This window comes from Corylus avellana, chromosome ca10 (assembly GCF_901000735.1).
Source record: "Corylus avellana chromosome ca10, CavTom2PMs-1.0".
NCBI lineage: Eukaryota > Viridiplantae > Streptophyta > Magnoliopsida > Fagales > Betulaceae > Corylus > Corylus avellana.
In genome coordinates this window covers 17,947,469-17,966,021 of record NC_081550.1, presented here as the reverse complement: position 1 = coordinate 17,966,021, position 18,553 = coordinate 17,947,469, and the positions used below count along the sequence as shown (strand labels likewise).

The window sequence follows — 18,553 nt, the reverse complement described above, 5'->3', positions numbered from 1 at the left end:
TCATTACGCACTCTACATTCAACAAAATGGCTAAAGAATCCCTGTATTTTTCTAACCTGGCATTCGCGGATTGGCTCAAACAGTCAAATTGATATTTTACGAAAATACGGATAATTCGAAAAACTCATTCTCTACCTTCCACTGCCAAGACCTCCTCATCTCCAAACCGCTCTCTCATGAGAAGCTGAGCTCGCTATCATTCTCTTCAGCCATGGCGAAAACCCTAATCTCATCCCCACCGTTCATCGGCGCGCCCCTCCCGTCCCTCTCTCGCCATGGCCTCCGCACCCTCCCTCAACGTGGCAGGCTCGTCACCACCAGAGTGAAGCTCAGCTTACACGACATCCCTCCCGTCCACTCCTTGCACTCTCCAGTCGATTTGTCTGCGGTACTCACCAGAGTCGAAGGCCTTCTCTACACGCTCGCTGACGCCGCAGTTGCCGCCGACCCGGCCGCGAGCTCCGCCGACGCTGTAGTACAGAAAAACAATGGGTGGTTCGGGTTCATTTCTGACGCCATGGAGGTCGTTCTTAAGGTAAATATACTGTTAGAATAATAATTAAATGATTAAATATACAGCGGCTGATTTGCGTGACTCAACATGATATCTAAGCAGTGATATCTCAACTCTATATTGTATCTTTCAATTTTTTTTTTTTTTTTTTTTTTTTTAATTCATGGTTTCTTATTAGTTTAAATTTTTGAGACAATTGATGATTTAAATTAATTGGTAATTGTGAATTTTTCAATTGATGATTTAAATTAATTGGTAATTGTGAATTTTTCCGAGAAATGGTGAGCGAAACGATTTAATTTTTGTGATATGTAATTTGCTAGAGACAGATAAGTAGGGTTTTGAATGAATGAAGGGTTTTGATTTTATTAGGTATTGAAGGACGGGCTTGCGGCTGTGCACGTGCCGTATGCGTATGGATTTGCCATTATATTACTAACTGTTATTGTGAAAATTGCCACATTTCCTTTGACAAAGCAGCAGGTGAGTTTTTGCTGTGAATGCATCAAATTTCAGTGTGCCTGTAATGATGTGATATGCTGGATTTCGGTAGTGTTAGTACTATTGGGTTGTGACATTCAGTAATATATGTAGGTTGAATCAACACTAGCTATGCAGAACCTTCAACCAAAGATTAAAGCCATTCAACAAAGATATGCTGGTAATCAGGTGAGACACATTCTCTGTATATGGATCTTCAATTTGGGCAACAAATTTTAACTTTTATGTGTTATTTTTCCCCGCAAGTAGTAAGTATGGTTCTTTCTGATAACTCTGACCTGTTTTTCTCTTTTAAGGAAAGAATACAACTTGAGACATCAAGGCTATATAAACAAGCTGGGGTTAATCCGTTGGCAGGTATTTTCTTAATAAATGTCTTAAACACTGCATTCTATTCTCAAATTCAAGCTGTTGATAGTTTGCATCATATATAAATTGTCTTATTATATGGAGCTGGTGGTTTATTAATTCTAGTATTAGTAATCCCTAGTATATGTTTATGTGGTGATTGGTGTTGGAATATGAGTCATAGTTTCCCAAATATATGTTTTTTGGCGGTTGGTGTTGGGATATGAATTATAGTAGCTGAATCATTTTCATCTTTATCTTTATCAGAGCCTGTTTATGCCTGTTTCTTAGTTTTTTATTTTATTTTATTTTATTTATGTCTCTCTCTCTCTCTCTCCCTTTTTCAAGGTCTTGCTATTGTTATCTTCTCCTTCTCAGATATATTGCATCTATTGAATGCACACATTGCCTTATGTTAGAATATTAATTAAATGATTAATTCACTATTTTATATCGGCTTAAACATTTGGAATGACTGATGATCTAACATTGTATTAGAATAGAGATTTTGAGATCGAACCTTGTCTCTGTAATTCTACGTGTTAGGCCTCACTTATTGAGGAGGAGTTTGAATCCACATGTAAAAGAGTGTTAGAATATAATTAAATGATTAAATTCACAATTTTCTATCAGCTTAAGCTTTTTGAATAATTTGTGATTTAACATCTTATCGTCCTGATTAGCTGATGCATATTAATTTCTTATTCATTTTTCTGCAAAGGTTGTTTCCCAACTTTGGCTACTATTCCAGTCTGGATAGGGCTATATCAAGCTCTTTCAAATGTGGCAAACGAGGTAATTAGGTGGTTAATATCCCATCATCTTTCAAGTGATGTTATTGGGCAAATTTTATACCTTCACCCAAGTTGATCATTGCTAATTTTTGTGAAAATTGTACTCTAAGGGACTGTTGACAGAAGGTTTCTTTTGGATTCCCTCTCTGGCTGGCCCAACTACAATCGCTGCTCGACAAAGTGGATCTGGAGTTTCCTGGCTTTTTCCATTTGTGGTAATGGCCTTTTACGTTCCCATGGCTGTGAAGCAAAAAAATTGTTCTGCTGCTTCTTTTATTTATGTTAAAGATTTAATTTGTTTGCAACAACTATTAATTTAAACTCTTTTGTTGTCACTGAAGTTTTATTTGAGTCATTGATCATGAAAGTGTTAGCTTGACCTCTCAATTTGAAGCAGATATCTGCAAGATTTAGTGATGCAGAGGGTTTTGGTTAGTAGTCAGGATGTGTTCAGTATTGTGGCCTGTTTGTTACACCGTTCTGCCTTAGTAGATGTGTTCAGGATGTGTTCAGTATTGTGCTTTGAGGAAAAATTTCCCCTAATAATGGTTCATTTCTGAAGTTTGGAAGGTCAAGTTTGCCTTGGTAGGTTGACGTTTCTGCTTATCCATCATGCTTCTCCCTTTAGTTGGATAGATGCATGTTGTGGGTGGTAAGCATGTCCTAGGATACAGATGAGCTATGTTCCATGTGAACCTTCAAGGATCTACATAATTAGATTTACACTTTACAATAGCCAGTTAGGCAAACCTGCTTTAGTTTGTTGGTTGTAGTTTCTACATGTGTGGCACTTAATGGACAAGTTTTTTCTTTCCTCCCTGCAAGCTTGTGCATCTGATATGGCTTTTTACAATGTAGAATTCTTCGTGCAGGATGGCCACCCACCTTTGGGCTGGAATGACACTGCAGCATACCTTGTTTTACCTGTCCTCCTTGTTGCTTCGCAGTATTTTTCAATGGAGCTCATGAAGCCTCCCCAGGTAAAGCATGAGCCTCTTCACTGACCATCCCTCTTCTCATTTTTCTTTCTAAGCATTGTGAAGCTGTGATATATTGTCTTCTTTTGGCAGACTGATGATCCAGCTCAAAAGAATACACTTCTTGTTTTCAAGTTTCTTCCACTCATGATTGGTTACTTCTCCTTATCTGTCCCATCAGGATTATCAATTTACTGGTTGGTTTCTCTTTAACAATTTTACTTTTCCTTGTCTGTCCCTTCGGAATTGTCTGTAACCATTGACATTCTTTAGCTGATAACTGGTTCGTAGATATATCTCTTTCGATATATCCAGAGTAGTTTATATGTCCATAAGAATAGGTATTTGAACTAATTTAACACTTCGGGGTAGCCAAATGACCTTATGCATCTTATGATTCTGCCCCATAATTTTGTGATTTGTTCTACTATGCTGAGTATGCATAATTTACCATGTGGCTTTTAGGTTCACAAACAATGTGCTTAGCACGGCCCAGCAAGTATGGTTACGCAAATTAGGTGGCGCAAAACCTGTTGTGAGTGAGAATGCTAGTGGAATCATTACAGCAGGACGTGCAAAACGAGCCGCTTCTCAGCCAGTACAGTCTGGTGAGAGGTTAGTTTTACATGACAGAATGTGAACTATTATCATCAGCTTCTTTAAAAAAGAAAATTGCCTTACTGACAAAAATGGTAATAAACAGGTTTAGGCAGTTAAAAGAGGAAGAAAAGAAGAAAACGTTGAGCAAGGCACTACCTGCAGAAGATGTTGAGACTCTGGCTTCCACATCTGATTCTGACGATGATTCAGAAGAAGGAACTAAGGACAAGGTGAAATTCAACTTTTACTTTTTAACCATCGATTCGGTTGGAGTATCCTTGGTCATGTCCTCCCAAATCAATTTATAATGAAATTATATTATTTTGTTTTCCTTTTGTGAATAATTTTTACCCAAAAATTAAAAAATGAAAAGAAATGAGCTCCATATATGAAAAAAGAAAAAAGAAAAAAGAAAAAATGAAAATCATCAGGTTGGTTTGATTTGAAAAAGGATTACATTTAGTGGGACCAATAAACGAAGGTTCAGAATTATCTTGTTTGTTGCAATTTAAAGTGCTGAGAGCCACTGTAGCACTTGTTTCTTATATTCGTCCTTTGTGACTTAAAACTGATGATGATAAAGAAGCAAACAAGAGGCACGGTAGTCATCTTTGACAGAGTTGACATTGAATCCATATGGCAGCATGATCATGAGATTGTCTTGACTGTGTGGAGGCAGTAGGTGGTTCCACTGCCTCAGGTTTGTCATTTCAGCTATTGTAGGGAAGACATTGATTGGACCTTGGCTTAACATCAAACAGTTGAGGAGTAGGGAATAATATTTTCTTGCCACCCTACCATTCAATGACAGGGATACAGCATAATGTTGGTAGGCATATATGTCAGAGACATTTAGGTGGAAAGCGGATCATACTCGTCTTATGTTTATAAATAATGACAACTTTGTACCAAGTAAAGGGAGATTAGTTCATTTTGGCAGGATGATTCCCCTTTAGCTCCATATGTGAACATAGTGCTAAACAAATGAAGACACATGAGTCCACCTTTTCTGATTTCTTAGAGCTCTGTAAATCTTTTTCTAGTCAATAGGGGTTACCCTCTATACCTCTTGTATACATGGGTTGCGTCCCTCTACTCATTTTGATAATACACTTATAAAAAATAAATAAATAAATAAAAATAAAAAACAAATGAAGACATATTTTAAAAGAGATTTAGCAACTACTTTATTTTTTATTTATTTTTATATGAAATGGAGGATTATTATCACTCTTGACAGCCCCCACCTTAATTAGGATCTGAAATTTGGGTGCCTAGTTCTATTTTATGAACAAATTTCTTTGCCTGATGGTTTTGTTTTAAATTGGCCTTTTAGAAACTAACTTCAAAGTTTCTGACAGGGCGATGAGGTTTTAGAAGAAGCATATGTTTCTGGTGTTAGCAAAGAGGTCCCGCGCCCAAGGAGAAGCAAGCGATCAAAGCGGAAGCGTGCTGTATAAAGTGACCGTATACCTGTATGTTTGTAGTTTATGGTGAGTCCTGTATATCTCAACAAATTGTATTTTGATTAATATAGTGGCCATTTTTACGTTGGCTCTTCCATCTTAAAAATAAAATTCGTCCCCCAAATTCCTCGGTTCTTGCCACGATTGTTTCACATGTTCTGAATAGTTATTTTCCTTATGAAATTGGATACCTCAAAAACCTTACTGTTAAATGTAACACATCTCAAGCTGTCCGTATGACAGCAATTCTCATTCTTGGAAGATCTTGTGAAGCAACATTTAAACTTACAGATTATTGGAAGGAGAAATACTTCTTTAAGTAGACATTATGTTGATTCTGACGGCTATTGGTTTTTCTGCATGGGGTTCCTTCATCAGTCTGTCCCAACTTACCTTAGGCTTAGAGTTGGGCCTATGGGGTTTTCTATGCCTTTTGTAAAAATGTCTCAGAAAAATACCCATTTTGCAAACAGGGGATCCACTGATGAAGTGAAACATGAGAACCTCTTCGGCCCTTTCATCTCAACTACATTGCAAACCAAAAAAAAAAAAAAAAAACTAAGTTATGTGGAGACATTTTATGCCTAGTTTAAATCTTATTCTAGGATAAACACTAGCAATTAGTCACTAATAAAGGATTTTAAAGTACACATCTCCAGCTAATTTCCATTTTTTTACACAAGCACAAAACCCTAAAGAACAGCTTTTCCAAACTACATGGATACATCTGATCTTGTTTTTCTCAAAATATGCAGAAAATGTGCATCCATCTGTTTTTCATAGTCTAGACGGTGGGCGGTGATTCCCCACAGGGTTGGGACCTGATGGGCTTTTATGAATCTTCTTCTCTTCAACCTGTTTTTTCAAATGGTATTTCTTTAAAGAACAATTATAATTATGAAAAAATAAAAAATAAAAAACTGTACTCCTTATACTTACCCAACTAGGCAATGCATTTCTATTGTGCGACCTTAAGCTTGTGTGTCCACTTCTTAGCCTGAAATGAGCTGCGGCAACATAGAAGGACAGGATACAATGATACAATGTTAGCCTCTAACCCGCGAACTTAACCGATACAAAGCTATTTTACATACGGAACGGGGGAAAAAAAGGGTTGTGGCTTACCTGGTTCTAGAGCTTGGACATTGACAGAGAAATAAGGTTGTTGAGAAGCTGCAAGCAGGAGGCATGCTAGGAGAAGAAGATGGATTATAGTGTGTCTTCTCATTCTGCGCATTAGCTGCTGATGCATGCTTCTTCTAGTGGTTGTGAATGGTGGGGGGGTTTTTGTAGAAGCATGAAGAAATCATAACAAAAATAGAAAAAAAATAGGTGGGAATGTTTGTTAAAAGTGGCTGGGAATCCTATGCCATTGCATGCTGGGGATTTGATAAGATTAGAAATCTGGGTTTCTCCTCATTGTGGGTTGACTTCTTTCTATGTTATCATTGCATCCATGATAAATTTGTAACGACTTATTATTTTGTTCTGAGTGCTGTCGGCATGGCATGTAGGGACCCGCTCTTTTTTAGTGTTGGAGTTCCTGACATTATATAAAAGGTCTTGGTTGTTCTTAATTTGTCGTTTATGCAGACAACTTTGAGATTAATTCCCACTAATCACTTGTAACTCAGTAAATTCTCATTAAACCATTTCACTCGCCATCCTCCTGATTGCCCATTATAGGCCTCTACTCTTGTTATGTACCATTTTTTTTTTTTTTTTCATTGAGATAAATACTTTAACAAGAGAAATGCTATACATATTCTTACTCTAACACTTCTACTCTTACATTTTTTGACGTGACTTTTAAAATTATCATTGAACATGTCAGAAAGTGAGAATATGTAGCATTCATCTTTTAACAAACAACTCAAAACACAAAATAATTTATACCCATTGTTGTAAGAATATTTTGACAAAACTGGTGTTTTAACATACTTGTTGGAGTGACTGCGCAGCCACCCCGGCTTTTATTTCTCTCTTTTTAATTATTTATTTTTTCTTATTTTACTCTACGTATATTTGGATTTCTCAAAATAAGCCATCTATAGAAAATATCTTCTATAAAATGTAAATTCCACCTAACAACACTTTTAAAAATAATTTTTACCCATCACGTTAAAACACTTTTTAAAATTAAAAACAATCCCTCAAACACATAAACAAACATGCTATGTGAAAATTCTTTCTTTCTTTTTTTTTTTTCCTTTGTCTTTTCAGAAATCAAAAACAACCCCTCAAACACATTAACAAACATAATATGTGAATTATTTTTTATTTTTTATTTTTTATTTTTGTGTTTCATAAATCAAATGGAAATGGAGTATATTTTTTTGCTATCAATATGACATGGACGAAGCATATATATATATATCGACACATGCACATGTTTCTCGTTTTATTCATTTGGCAGCACTCTATCGGTGTCTATCAAAAGTTGAAAAAGAATTGCCAGGAAACGCTTTGCATCATGGTGCTGAGGTCAGTACAACCTTCACCCTTACCTACCAGATAACTTATAATAATTTACTATACATGAAGTCTTAGAATATATATAGTTTTACAAAATCATTGATTATTATAATATTAATTAAATAATTAAAATTTTATTTTTTGACTTGAGTTTTTAAAATATTTAATAATTCAACATAGTATTAAGTAGATGTCCAGATCTAATTGTTAGAATATTAATTAAATGATTAAATTTATTAACTTCAATTTTTAAGATAGATGGTAATCCATAATTCATACATGACTCCACATTTACCCAGGGACTACTGGTAAATGGGATTCGAGATAGAATAGAGCTGAAGGAGATGTTGTCATTGGTGGAGATGGGGGAGGAGAACGTAAATTTCGAGAGACTAGGATTTTCAGCTATGAGGAGGTTGTGAATTAGGGCTTTGGCTAAATAAGATGTATTTTATAGGTGCACCAAAACAACGTCGTTTCATAATTTTTTTAAAAATAAGGTTTAATATGTCGATTTGAGTCAAAATTAGTCATAATTTCTTAACCAATTTTGACTTCCAATCCGACTTTATCAGAAATACAACATGAGTTTCAACATCGAATTTGTCTCTAGTCGAAAGTTGACTTGCCCGAGTTAAAACTAAGTCATATCGAATCCCCGTTTTCGGCACACTCTTATTTGTTATAACAATTTTAAAGATTTTGAGTAAGAATGAGAAAATGATGAGTTGTAAAGCAAAAAACTTGATTCAAAAGTCAAATCACACATGATAGTTACTTTTTCCTTTTCTTGTTTAAGAATGATATACACCACATTTTTATTATATTTTTATTAGAAATGAAACGTGAGTAAAATAGGATAAAAGTGCGGTGATAGGGCATTTCTCTTGGTTTTTTATTAGGTGCTAGGTGATAGTGACTTGTTTGGCTTATAGTGATTGCTACCAAATAAGATTAATCACAAATCCACAATTCAGTTTATAATAAAATTTCAACCGAAGAGTTTGGCTTTGGCAGGGGAGACAGATTTGAAAAGAAAGTAAACAAAAGTATGAACAAAGGTGACTAATGCCATGATTAGTATCTTGCAATTAATTACCTAGAGATAGATATTGGGTTTAAGCACTCTTAATTTGCTTTCATCTCTTTTGTCCTATTTTTTTGTTATTATTATTTTTCCTTGGTGTAGAAATATCAAGTTTTCATAACTTAGATAATGAAAAATTCAATGGACATCTCTATCCATCAGTAAACTTTACCTATATATATATAAAATAAAAATAAAAAATAAAAAATCAAGTTTTTACCAAATCACCTTAGAACTTCCTTTCGTTTGGGTGGAGGCGTTCTCATGGTATTAAATGATCATCTATTGTGTTCTTGGGCCCAATGAGGCCCAGCAACATCGCTCAAATGGGCACTCCAAACTCTTGACAACCCAAAACAAGAGCATCCACCATGGATGTTTTAGGTGGTGTTTAGCAAATGAGTTGGCCTAGACACTGTAGTTGACGTAGATTGATGTGAAAAAAAGTAATAATATTTGGTATAAAAAAGTAAAAAAAAAAAAAAAATAGTGGCATGAAAAAGTGAAAATGTTTTGATGTTGATTTTTTTGGAACATGGTGATGAACAGTGTCTAAGCCAACTCCAACCATTTTACCAAACAAGGAAAAATTATTAAAAAAAAATATAATAAAAAAAAAAACAATAATAATAATTTTATTTTTTAATTATATAATAATAATTTTTACAATAATTATTACAATAATAATATAATTTTTTTTTTTTTTTTTAAATTCATATCCACCGGTGACCAACTTGTAGATGTTTTTACCAAAAGGCTATCATTTGCTCTCTTTGCCCTCTTACAATCCAAGCTAATGGTTCTGCCCAGACCCTTTGATTTGCAGGGGAATGTTAAGGTACCAGCAGCCACCTCACCTCATGAAGATTCTGCTACTAATATTATGGAAATCAGCTCTCATACATATCCTGCTGCGAGAATAATGGACATCAATTCAATAGACAACAAGAAAGAAATCAAGTAAAGGTTTGGTGATTGATACTCTAGCTGTCAATGATTCCCCAAGACCTTCTATACATGCCTCTCCGTGTTGCACAAGACCTGTCATATATACTCATACGTGTTGCTCAAGTTCTCATTAGAGAGCCACTCAATTGATACATGTATATTTGATTTACCATCATTTACCTTATTTTAGTGTGACTTGTATTATATATAAAATAGGTCTAAATAACTTTTCCTGTATGGTGTATCTTTTCCAATTCTATTGTTCTCGCGTAAACTTATATAAATAGAATGATACTGCAGTGTTTTGGTTAAGTTGAACAAAACGAATTCTCCACTACTTCGTTCACATGGTGGTGAACACGCGTTCAAGCAATCAAAATACATAGATCACAGACCTATACTCAGACATCTCAGATCTGCATTAAATCAATGAACATCTTCTTCAGAAATGGCAGATTCATTATCTCATATATGTGTTCAACTGTAACTGACATCTTTACCGGTTACGCAAAGATAAGTCTATACTTTTCTTTTATTCCAGTTCGTTAACTTGCAGCAATTAATAATTTAAATGGTGTTTTAATCAATTCGTGGCGTTTGGCAATTTATTGGAGTTGTGGCATCTTGTCTAATTCGTTGCTCTTGCAATTTCAAGAATAATAAAAATCTATGAGAGAAGCACTGAAGCATGTTCCACACGACTCTATATACTATATAGATAACCTCTGCTTTGAGTTTTATTTAGGAGACATGCTTCTGTCTATGACACGTGGTTTTTTTTTTTTTTTTTTTTGACTTTAAGCGGTTCATTGAAAGTTTTTTGTTTTGAGACGTCTTAGAGAACTAAATAAATGAATTCAGAAAAAATTTTAAATTGACGTGGCAATGATTTTTAAATTAAAAAAAATGCAATTCTCTCTTCCTTATTTGCCACTCACAGTCTATCACATCAGCTTAAAAAAAAATTTAAATTCATTTATTTGACTTCCTAACCCTTCTCTTTTGTTCTTTTGTTTTTATGTATAATGCCTAAGCAGAAACTCCTTCCAGGGGTCGAAGTTGTCGGAATAGCTTACAAAAAAGACAAAAAGGAAAAAAGACGAAAAATTAGAAAAGAAGACAAAGGGACATGCTGGACGAACAAAGCATGGATGATTTTTCAAAAAAGCTTATCATGAGATTTTGATTATGCAACCTTTTGCTCTCTCTGCCAAAAGATGATCTTATGTCGAGCATTAAATTCAAGTGGTCTTCGATTACAAAAGAAAACAAGGTGCAAGAAGCATCCGAAATTTCGACAACTTGCAATTCTCAAACTTCAGAAACAATGAGACAATTTTGGATAAAAACAATTAACGGTAAAAAATAATGAACATCATCAAAAATAAGAAGACAACCTTAGATAAAAAATAATTAATGAGAAACAACCCGATAAAAAATAATGAGACAACTTTAGATAAAAATAATTAACCAAAGACAACCTGATAAAAAAAATGAACATCATCAAAATAAGGAGACAACCTTGAATAAAAACAATTAACGGAAGACAAACCGGTCAAAAAACAAGTTGTTCCCAGCAACAAGAAGAAAATCTTGGATAAAAACAATAATGAGAGATAATCCAGTCAAAAAAACAAGTCTTCTCCAGCAATAAGGATAAAACATTGGATAAAAAGTATAGAGAGAAAAACCTTGAGTAAAAACAAGTCTTCCCTAGCAAAAAGAAAAAACACTTTAGATAAAAACAAGTACAAAGAGAAAACCCTAAGTAAAAAGTAAAAACAAGTTGTCCCCGGAAATAGAAAGAAAACTTGAGTAAAAACAAGTCGTCCCCCAGAAACAAGGAGAAAATTCTAAGTAAAAACAAGTAACGAGAGACAACCCAATCAAAAAATAAGTCATCCCCGACAACAAGTAGAAAACCTTGGATAAAAACATGCAACGGGAGACATCCGGTCAAAAAACAATGAGTCATACCGAGGCAAAAGGGGAAAAGGTTAGTTTGTCAAAAGACTCGTAAATTGCTGCTAAAGATTATTTTGTAGGTTTAAATCTTAGTCTGTCAAACAGAGCTTGAAAAGAGGGCCAGATTTCACATTCCCATATGTTGAAGAGATGGCTAGATGTAACCCTGGGTGTCTTGAAGATAGGGTTAGTTTTAACCCTCAGTCAAAGAAGAGAGTTAGGGGTACTCCCGGGAATCGAAGCGCCGTCAACCAACAAAGATGAGGAGCTCCAGCTGCCGAGCTCAAAAGAGTTAATGCACACGCCGAGGAAGACGTGAGTCTCGAGCAAGACCAAACATCAAGTCATCCTGGGACCCTAACTAAAATTCACATTACTCGAGTTCCTCAGGTAAGGGAATTATAAGGTAACTGTTGGGAATAATTTTGTATTGCAAGCCAATTAGATATTGGGCCTCAAATGCCAATAACAAGCTCACAAAGCTATTAATTAAAGTGAGGAGATACAATCCAAGTGGAGTTCTATTGGAAGAATCGGAATCAAGAAGTCCTACTCAAAGTCTAAATTAGAGTAGGAGCCAGTCAGATTTTAACTCTCAGGACTCCCAAATCTAATCAAAGAATAAGATCTAGTTCAAGTCTACCTCAATATAAAGCTCAACTATCATCTATTTCTCTCACACTCAAGAATACTCAGACTCAAGTAGATTGAGTTTTGTGCATTGTATTGGTCTTCTCCACAGAACTTAGGTATCGGAGTTCTCGGCATAGTAGCCAGCAGATCTTTTGACACTCTTATTATTTTGTAGCAATTGTGGGAACTCAAAGACATAATCTAGAAGGCCCCAAAAAATGCACAGTCAACACTATGTCGAAAACTGTTTTAACATTTTATTAGACTGATTTGCATAAAATTTTTACGAATTATTTTGTAAAAAATTAATTACCTTGAGTATTCCATTCCTTAAAGGCTTCTGTTCTTCCAAAACATTGCCAAAGTTCTATTATCTAATCTGCACATCTTTATTAAATTAATAATAATGTTATTTCTCTTTTTGGTCAGTAATAACCAAGCTGGGATGATGATATCTATTAATCTATTATTTATTTTTTATAACAAGACTTATCATAAAGAGAGAGAAGTTTAAAAAATTGAAAACCAGTGAGATTCAGCGGTTTGTAGGAACCAAAAACAAACCGACATGAACCTCGGAACGGTGCTGCTTATCCTCTTCAGGCTTTAGCCAATGTGTTTCGTTTGTCTGAGTCCACCTCGGAATGAACGCTGTTAATTATTATTTTTTCTTTTTTATTTCAAAATAAATATTAGAAGAATAAGAGAAGAAAGAGAAAGCTAATTAAATTAAATTTAAGAAAACACTTTTTGTTCCTTTGATTTTCCCTTGGTTTATCAACACCAAGACAGTTTATTGTTGACGACTTTTTGAGTGTTTTCTTACCTTCAAAAGAATGAAATAGGACAGTTTTTTTTTGAGAGGTGGCGTGGTATGAACATCCTAGTTCATCTTAGACCGAAAAATATTTAGTTAATAATTAGGATCTCTTTAAAAAGATCATGAGGCCATAAATAAGACATATGTCCTATTAATAAAAATAAATAATAAAATATTATATATTTTAAAAAAAATTATAAAAAATTATGAGGTGACTGGCCACCCATTAGTGGTGGCCAGACCACCCCAGTTGGGGCTAGGTTGGCTTGGGCCACCCCAGACCAGCAAGCCTGGGGTGGCCAAAGCCACCCATGGCCCTTGGGGGTGGTCCAGCCATCACCAATGGCCAGATTTAATAAAAAAAAAAAAATTGTTTGGCCCTTGAGGGTGGTTCGGCTACATATATATATTTTTTAGTTTGGGTTTAGGGGGTGGCCGGACCACCCCCAGGCACTTGGGGGTGGTTCGACCACTCCTGGCCGGCCATTGGGAACCACCCTCAACTAAAATGGGGTGGTCTAGCCACCCTCTATGGCCAATATGGGGTGGTCAGTCACTCATTTTTTTTATTAATTTTTTTGTAGCAGGACATGTGTCATATTTGTAACTGTAGGATTTTTTCTTAAAAATTATAGCCATAAACTAGATATTTTCTAATCCATTATGGACCGAAGAGAATCCTATCTTAAACCTGTGAGTATTGTGATGTTTGAGGAATCACCTCGCTACAAAATAGCAGAAAATATGATCATAACTGCATTGGCAATTACTAGTGAAGTTTATAATAATAATAATAAGTGCAAAAATATGCTAGTGAAGTTTATGCCTTGGCAATTGCTTTATTAAAAAAATCAGAAAATATAACTTTATCGAAAAATAAAAAAAGTACGAAGAATGTATTATATATATTTTCTGCTAAAATTTCTCAGAAATGAGATGCTGCCCCTTTGGCTATTCTTAAACCTATTTGCACTGAAGTTCTGGGCTTTCACTTTCCCTTTTCAATACAGTTTTTAAAATTATTGTTAATTAAAATTTAATGTATATTTATTTCAAATTTAATAATAATTTTAAAAATTATTTAAATAATTGTGAAAAAGGGAAAAGGTGCATAGTATTATTTGTTGTAGCCTTGCTTGCAGGGTAACTTTCTGCATCGTTCCAGACCTTATCCCTAGTTTCTGATCATTGCAGTTCACTGCAGTGAGAAACAAGGGAACGTACTGCAGGCTGCAGCACCCACAAAAAGACGCAATAGTACACTGCCAAAAAAACAAAAAGCAAACTTTTGCAGATTACCCACAACCATACAACAGACTGAACAGAAGGGCAGGTTAGTCTTTCCAGCTCACTGAAAAACCCAGTACAATTTAGCTGAGAATGAGAATGAGAATGAGGTTTGTTTTTTTAGGCATTTTTATCAAATTATCTAGTCAAAATAATAATAATAATAAAAATAGTTCTAGTCAGATCGAAAAATAGTTTTGAAGAGGCAGTAAATAGTAATTTTATTAGACCATTATTAACCGTCTCACTAAATTCTATTTACCAAAATAATTAAAAGTATAATTTTATCTATTTTAACTACTTACCTTTTTAGTTTTTAGAGCATTTCCAACTGTCTCACTTTTTAACAATTTACTTTTATTATTCTATTTAAATATTTTTTTATCAAAAAATTGTTTGTTCTTTATTTAACTATTAAAGAAGGAGAAAGAAACATAAAAGAAAAATGGGGAAAGAGAAACAATTTTTTTTATTAAATTGGCGAGTGAATAGTACGGATTAAGATATCCTACAATTTTAAAGAAATATTAGATTATCAAATTACGTAATCTTAGCCATTTTTAGGCATCAAAACGCTTGAAAATTGCCACCTATTAAAAATATGGTATGTTACGATTGAGAATTTAGTATATTTTTCATTAAGTTCTTGCTTTCTATGTAGTAAAAATGCTTTAAGTCAAAAATTGTCTTTTTTGATTTTATAAAGAATAAGTGTTTATACAAAAGTGAAGATGAATAATTTTGAGTTTTTTTTTTTTTTTGTTATCTCGATAAAATGTCACATTTAAGTATGTAGTATTTTTCAAGCATTTCGATATCTAAAAATTACTTAATTACGTAATTTGAGAATTTACAATTAAAAAAAAAAATTATAGTGAATTCTAATCTGAAAAGTACTCACTATTAATAGTGAATACTATTCTCTCACTATTTTTTTTTTTTTTTTTCTATCAAAGTAATAAGGCTGAAAATGAGATTTTTTAGGTATTTTCACCAAATTACTTTACTAAAATAACCAAAAAAAAAAAAAAGAATTTTGATAAGTCTGCAAATAGTGCTCTAAAGACATGTTTCTCCTTCATGCCAATAAAACCACAAGCAAACCCTCACCAAGTCTCAATAGAAAAAGAAGAAATAAATAAATAAAAATAATTATAATAATAATAATAGGAAAAACCCGTCACCTACTCTCACACGCCAAGTCTCACAAAAATGGCTTCCACTCTGTTTCTCACCGCCACATTTCTTGTCCTGTGCACCCTCACCACAGTTACGCAGCCAGAGTTTATCCTTACCCTCGTCAACAACTGCCCCTTCACGGTTTGGTAGGCCATCCAGCCGAACTCCGGCCACGCCGTCCTCGAGCGCGGCGGCTTCGCGCTCAACACCCTCGCCTACCACTCCTTCAATTCCCCTCTCCGACCAAACTCTGGTCGGGCCGTGTCTGGGCACGCACCGGGTGCAACTACACCAACAACCAGTTCTTCTGCGTCACCGGCGACTGCAGTGGCTGCCTTGAGTGCGGCGGTCTAGGCGGCGCCACCCCCGCCACGCTGGTCCAGTATACCCTCCACGCCCAGAACGACCTCTCCTCATACAGTGTCAGCCTCGTCGATGGCTTTAACCGTTTAACGTGGCTTTGACCGTGACCCCCCACGAGGGCAAAGGCAATTGCCCCGTAGTCGGCTGTCGCGCCAACCTGCTCGCCACGTGTTCCGACAGGTTGCAGGTCCGGTCACCGCCGGATCACGGCCCCGTCGTGGCGTGCCAGAGTGGGTGCGAGGCGTTTGGTACGGACGAGCTGTGTAGTAGAAACCAATACAATAGCCCGCTGACGTGTAAGGCTTCGAGCTTCTCTGAGTTCCTCAAGCCACGTTTACTTACATATGCGCAAGATAGCCCCAACTCTCATGCACGAGTGCTCGTCGCCACGTGAGCTGAAGATCATTTTCTGCCACTAGAGACCAACATTTTCCATGTCTTCACGGTTTTTGTTTGAATCTAAGAAAATAAAATAAGCCAGTTTAATTGGGATAAAGTTTTCCTCAAGGTCGGAGAATTTCTTTTCAACTTAGTTTATAAAAATAATTTGTGTTTATCTTTTTAATAACATGTATGATCCACATGAGTTTTTAATAAAATTTATTCTAATTTTGTCTCTGTATTAAATTAGCATGTGATTTTTACATGTTAAAAGAACACATATCATTTTTATAAACTTATTAATCGAAGAAAATACTTTTTAACTCAGTTAAAAGAAAAACTCTGTCCGTTTAATTGGGTTCATTTTCCTAGTCATTTTGACACTTTGCTGTGTCTTAATTATGCTGTATTGGAGCATGAATGAATGTAACTATTTGGATTTGGGGGTTTGTCCGTTTAATTGGGTTCATTTTCCTCGTCCTTTTGACATCTTGCTGTGTCTTAATTATGTTGTATTGAATGTATGTAACTATTTGGATTTGGGGGTTCGTTTCTTGCTTTGGTTCTTGTTCTTGTTCTTGGCTAAATTTCTCATGCACCACTCGCAGAATCATTGATGGATGCATAATGTTTTAGAGCATTCCAATTAAACTCTATAATTTTTTTTTAGAATTTAATTTTGAATATATATATTTTTTATTTAACTAGCCACTTTATAAAATTATCAAATATTAAACTCTCTAAATATTTATTTATTTTAATTAAATATTATTTTTATTAATAAATATAATTACCATATAATTATACGAGAGATTTATTAAAATATCATATCAACCATCAAAATAATATTAAAAAATAAATAATTTTTGTTTTTGAGTGTCTTTAATATTTGGAGATGAGTTAAAGTAAATATTAATAAATAATTTTTACTTTTGGTGTGATTAATATTTGAAGATGAGTTAAAACAAATATTAAATTTAATTTTAGATAAAAAATTTGACAAATGATATTTTTTATGAATTTTGTTAAAAAATTTATAGAAATTTTAAATATAAAGAGATTGATGGAGAATATCTTATGGGGAAAAGGAAGCCTTGATTGTGATGTTTGTGCTGAGTGAAGAGGTCCAACCGTCCAAGTCTGGTCAGCGAAGGCCTATATATGCTTTGGTTCTTTTCTCGAAAATTCCAAAAGCTTCACCGCGACTATCAGGCGTTGTTTGCTTTATTTTGGGCACCGCAACTTTCGCCCACTTTTGGTTTCAACTTTGAACAACCCTACAACGCTGATTAAATCGTAACCCTTAATAGACGTTTTAAATAGCATATTAATTCCTTCCCATTGTTATAAATAGGGATGTAAATAAATTAGTCTGTTTGACAACTCGCTCGATACTTGTTCGGTTTAACTCGATTTGAATTCGAGCTTGATACTGTAGAAACCTGCTCGACTAATAAATGATACATACCTGACTCATTCGAAAAAACTCGGTAGAAGCTTACAAGCTTAACTCGTTTAAAGCTCGACCGGTTCGTTTGCCCGACTCGTTAACTCGTTCATATATATATATATATATATATATATAAATTTATTACTAAAAATTAGTTATATAAATTTAAGTATGTATATTAGTAATTAAGTAATAAATATAATATAAATTACTTAATATTTATATTTATACTATAAATAAATGTCTAGAAGTTATTTTAAAATTCGGGCTTGAACTATGCTCAGATCATACATTAAAGAATTTAATAGCTGAGTTCGAGTTCAAGTTGAGCTCGGTTCGACTTGAATAACATTCTCAATGAACTCGAGCTCGATTTGCCCGAACTTTAAACGAGCCAAGTTTGAACACACATTTCATAGTTCGGCTCAAACTCGAATTCGGCTCGAATAAACATCTTCGTAAACGAGCCAGTCTTAAAATCTTAGAGCTTGACTCGATTACAGTCCTAACTATAAAACACTCAAATTTTCTTTTAATTTTGCACAAAAAGCTAGCTCCATTTACCGAAGCTCTCAAGTTTTTGCATGGAGGCATTGATGCAACAACTTAGTTGATCGTGGAGGCTTGCGGCCACCCCTAGGTAGTATGGAGTGGCCCGCTCGAGCCACCCTTTGGGTGGTTTGGGGTGGCTCGCGGCCACCCCATTGGGGGTTTGGGGTGGCTCAATTTTTTTTTTTTTAATTTTTATATTTAAAATTTTAAATT

The 18,553-nt window shown here is 34.7% G+C and overlaps 2 protein-coding genes and 1 pseudogene across 2 annotated transcripts; 2 read left to right on the top strand and 1 right to left on the bottom strand.

Moving 5' to 3' along the window:
* The first annotated feature begins 124 nt into the window (after positions 1-124).
* On the top strand, positions 125-5,337 carry LOC132164445 (inner membrane protein PPF-1, chloroplastic-like). The gene is made up of 11 exons (XM_059574958.1): positions 125-535; positions 887-997; positions 1,109-1,183; positions 1,312-1,372; positions 2,085-2,158; positions 2,268-2,372; positions 3,030-3,137; positions 3,228-3,331; positions 3,600-3,749; positions 3,838-3,964; positions 5,096-5,337. Exons 1-11 carry the CDS (start codon positions 212-214, stop codon positions 5,192-5,194), a joined length of 1,338 nt encoding a protein of 445 aa, XP_059430941.1. The 5' UTR covers positions 125-211; the 3' UTR covers positions 5,195-5,337.
* Positions 5,338-5,724: 387 nt separating this feature from the next.
* Positions 5,725-6,503, bottom strand: LOC132162744 (CLAVATA3/ESR (CLE)-related protein 46-like). Its single transcript, XM_059572971.1, has 3 exons — positions 6,326-6,503; positions 6,140-6,207; positions 5,725-6,055 (listed from the first exon to the last, which is right to left on the bottom strand). The coding sequence occupies exons 1-3, from the start codon at positions 6,450-6,452 to the stop codon at positions 5,978-5,980; spliced, it is 273 nt and encodes a 90-aa protein (XP_059428954.1). The 5' UTR covers positions 6,453-6,503; the 3' UTR covers positions 5,725-5,977.
* An 8,987-nt stretch (positions 6,504-15,490) lies between these two features.
* Positions 15,491-18,553, top strand: part of LOC132164363 (osmotin-like protein) — a 3,587-nt pseudogene continuing 524 nt past the window's right edge.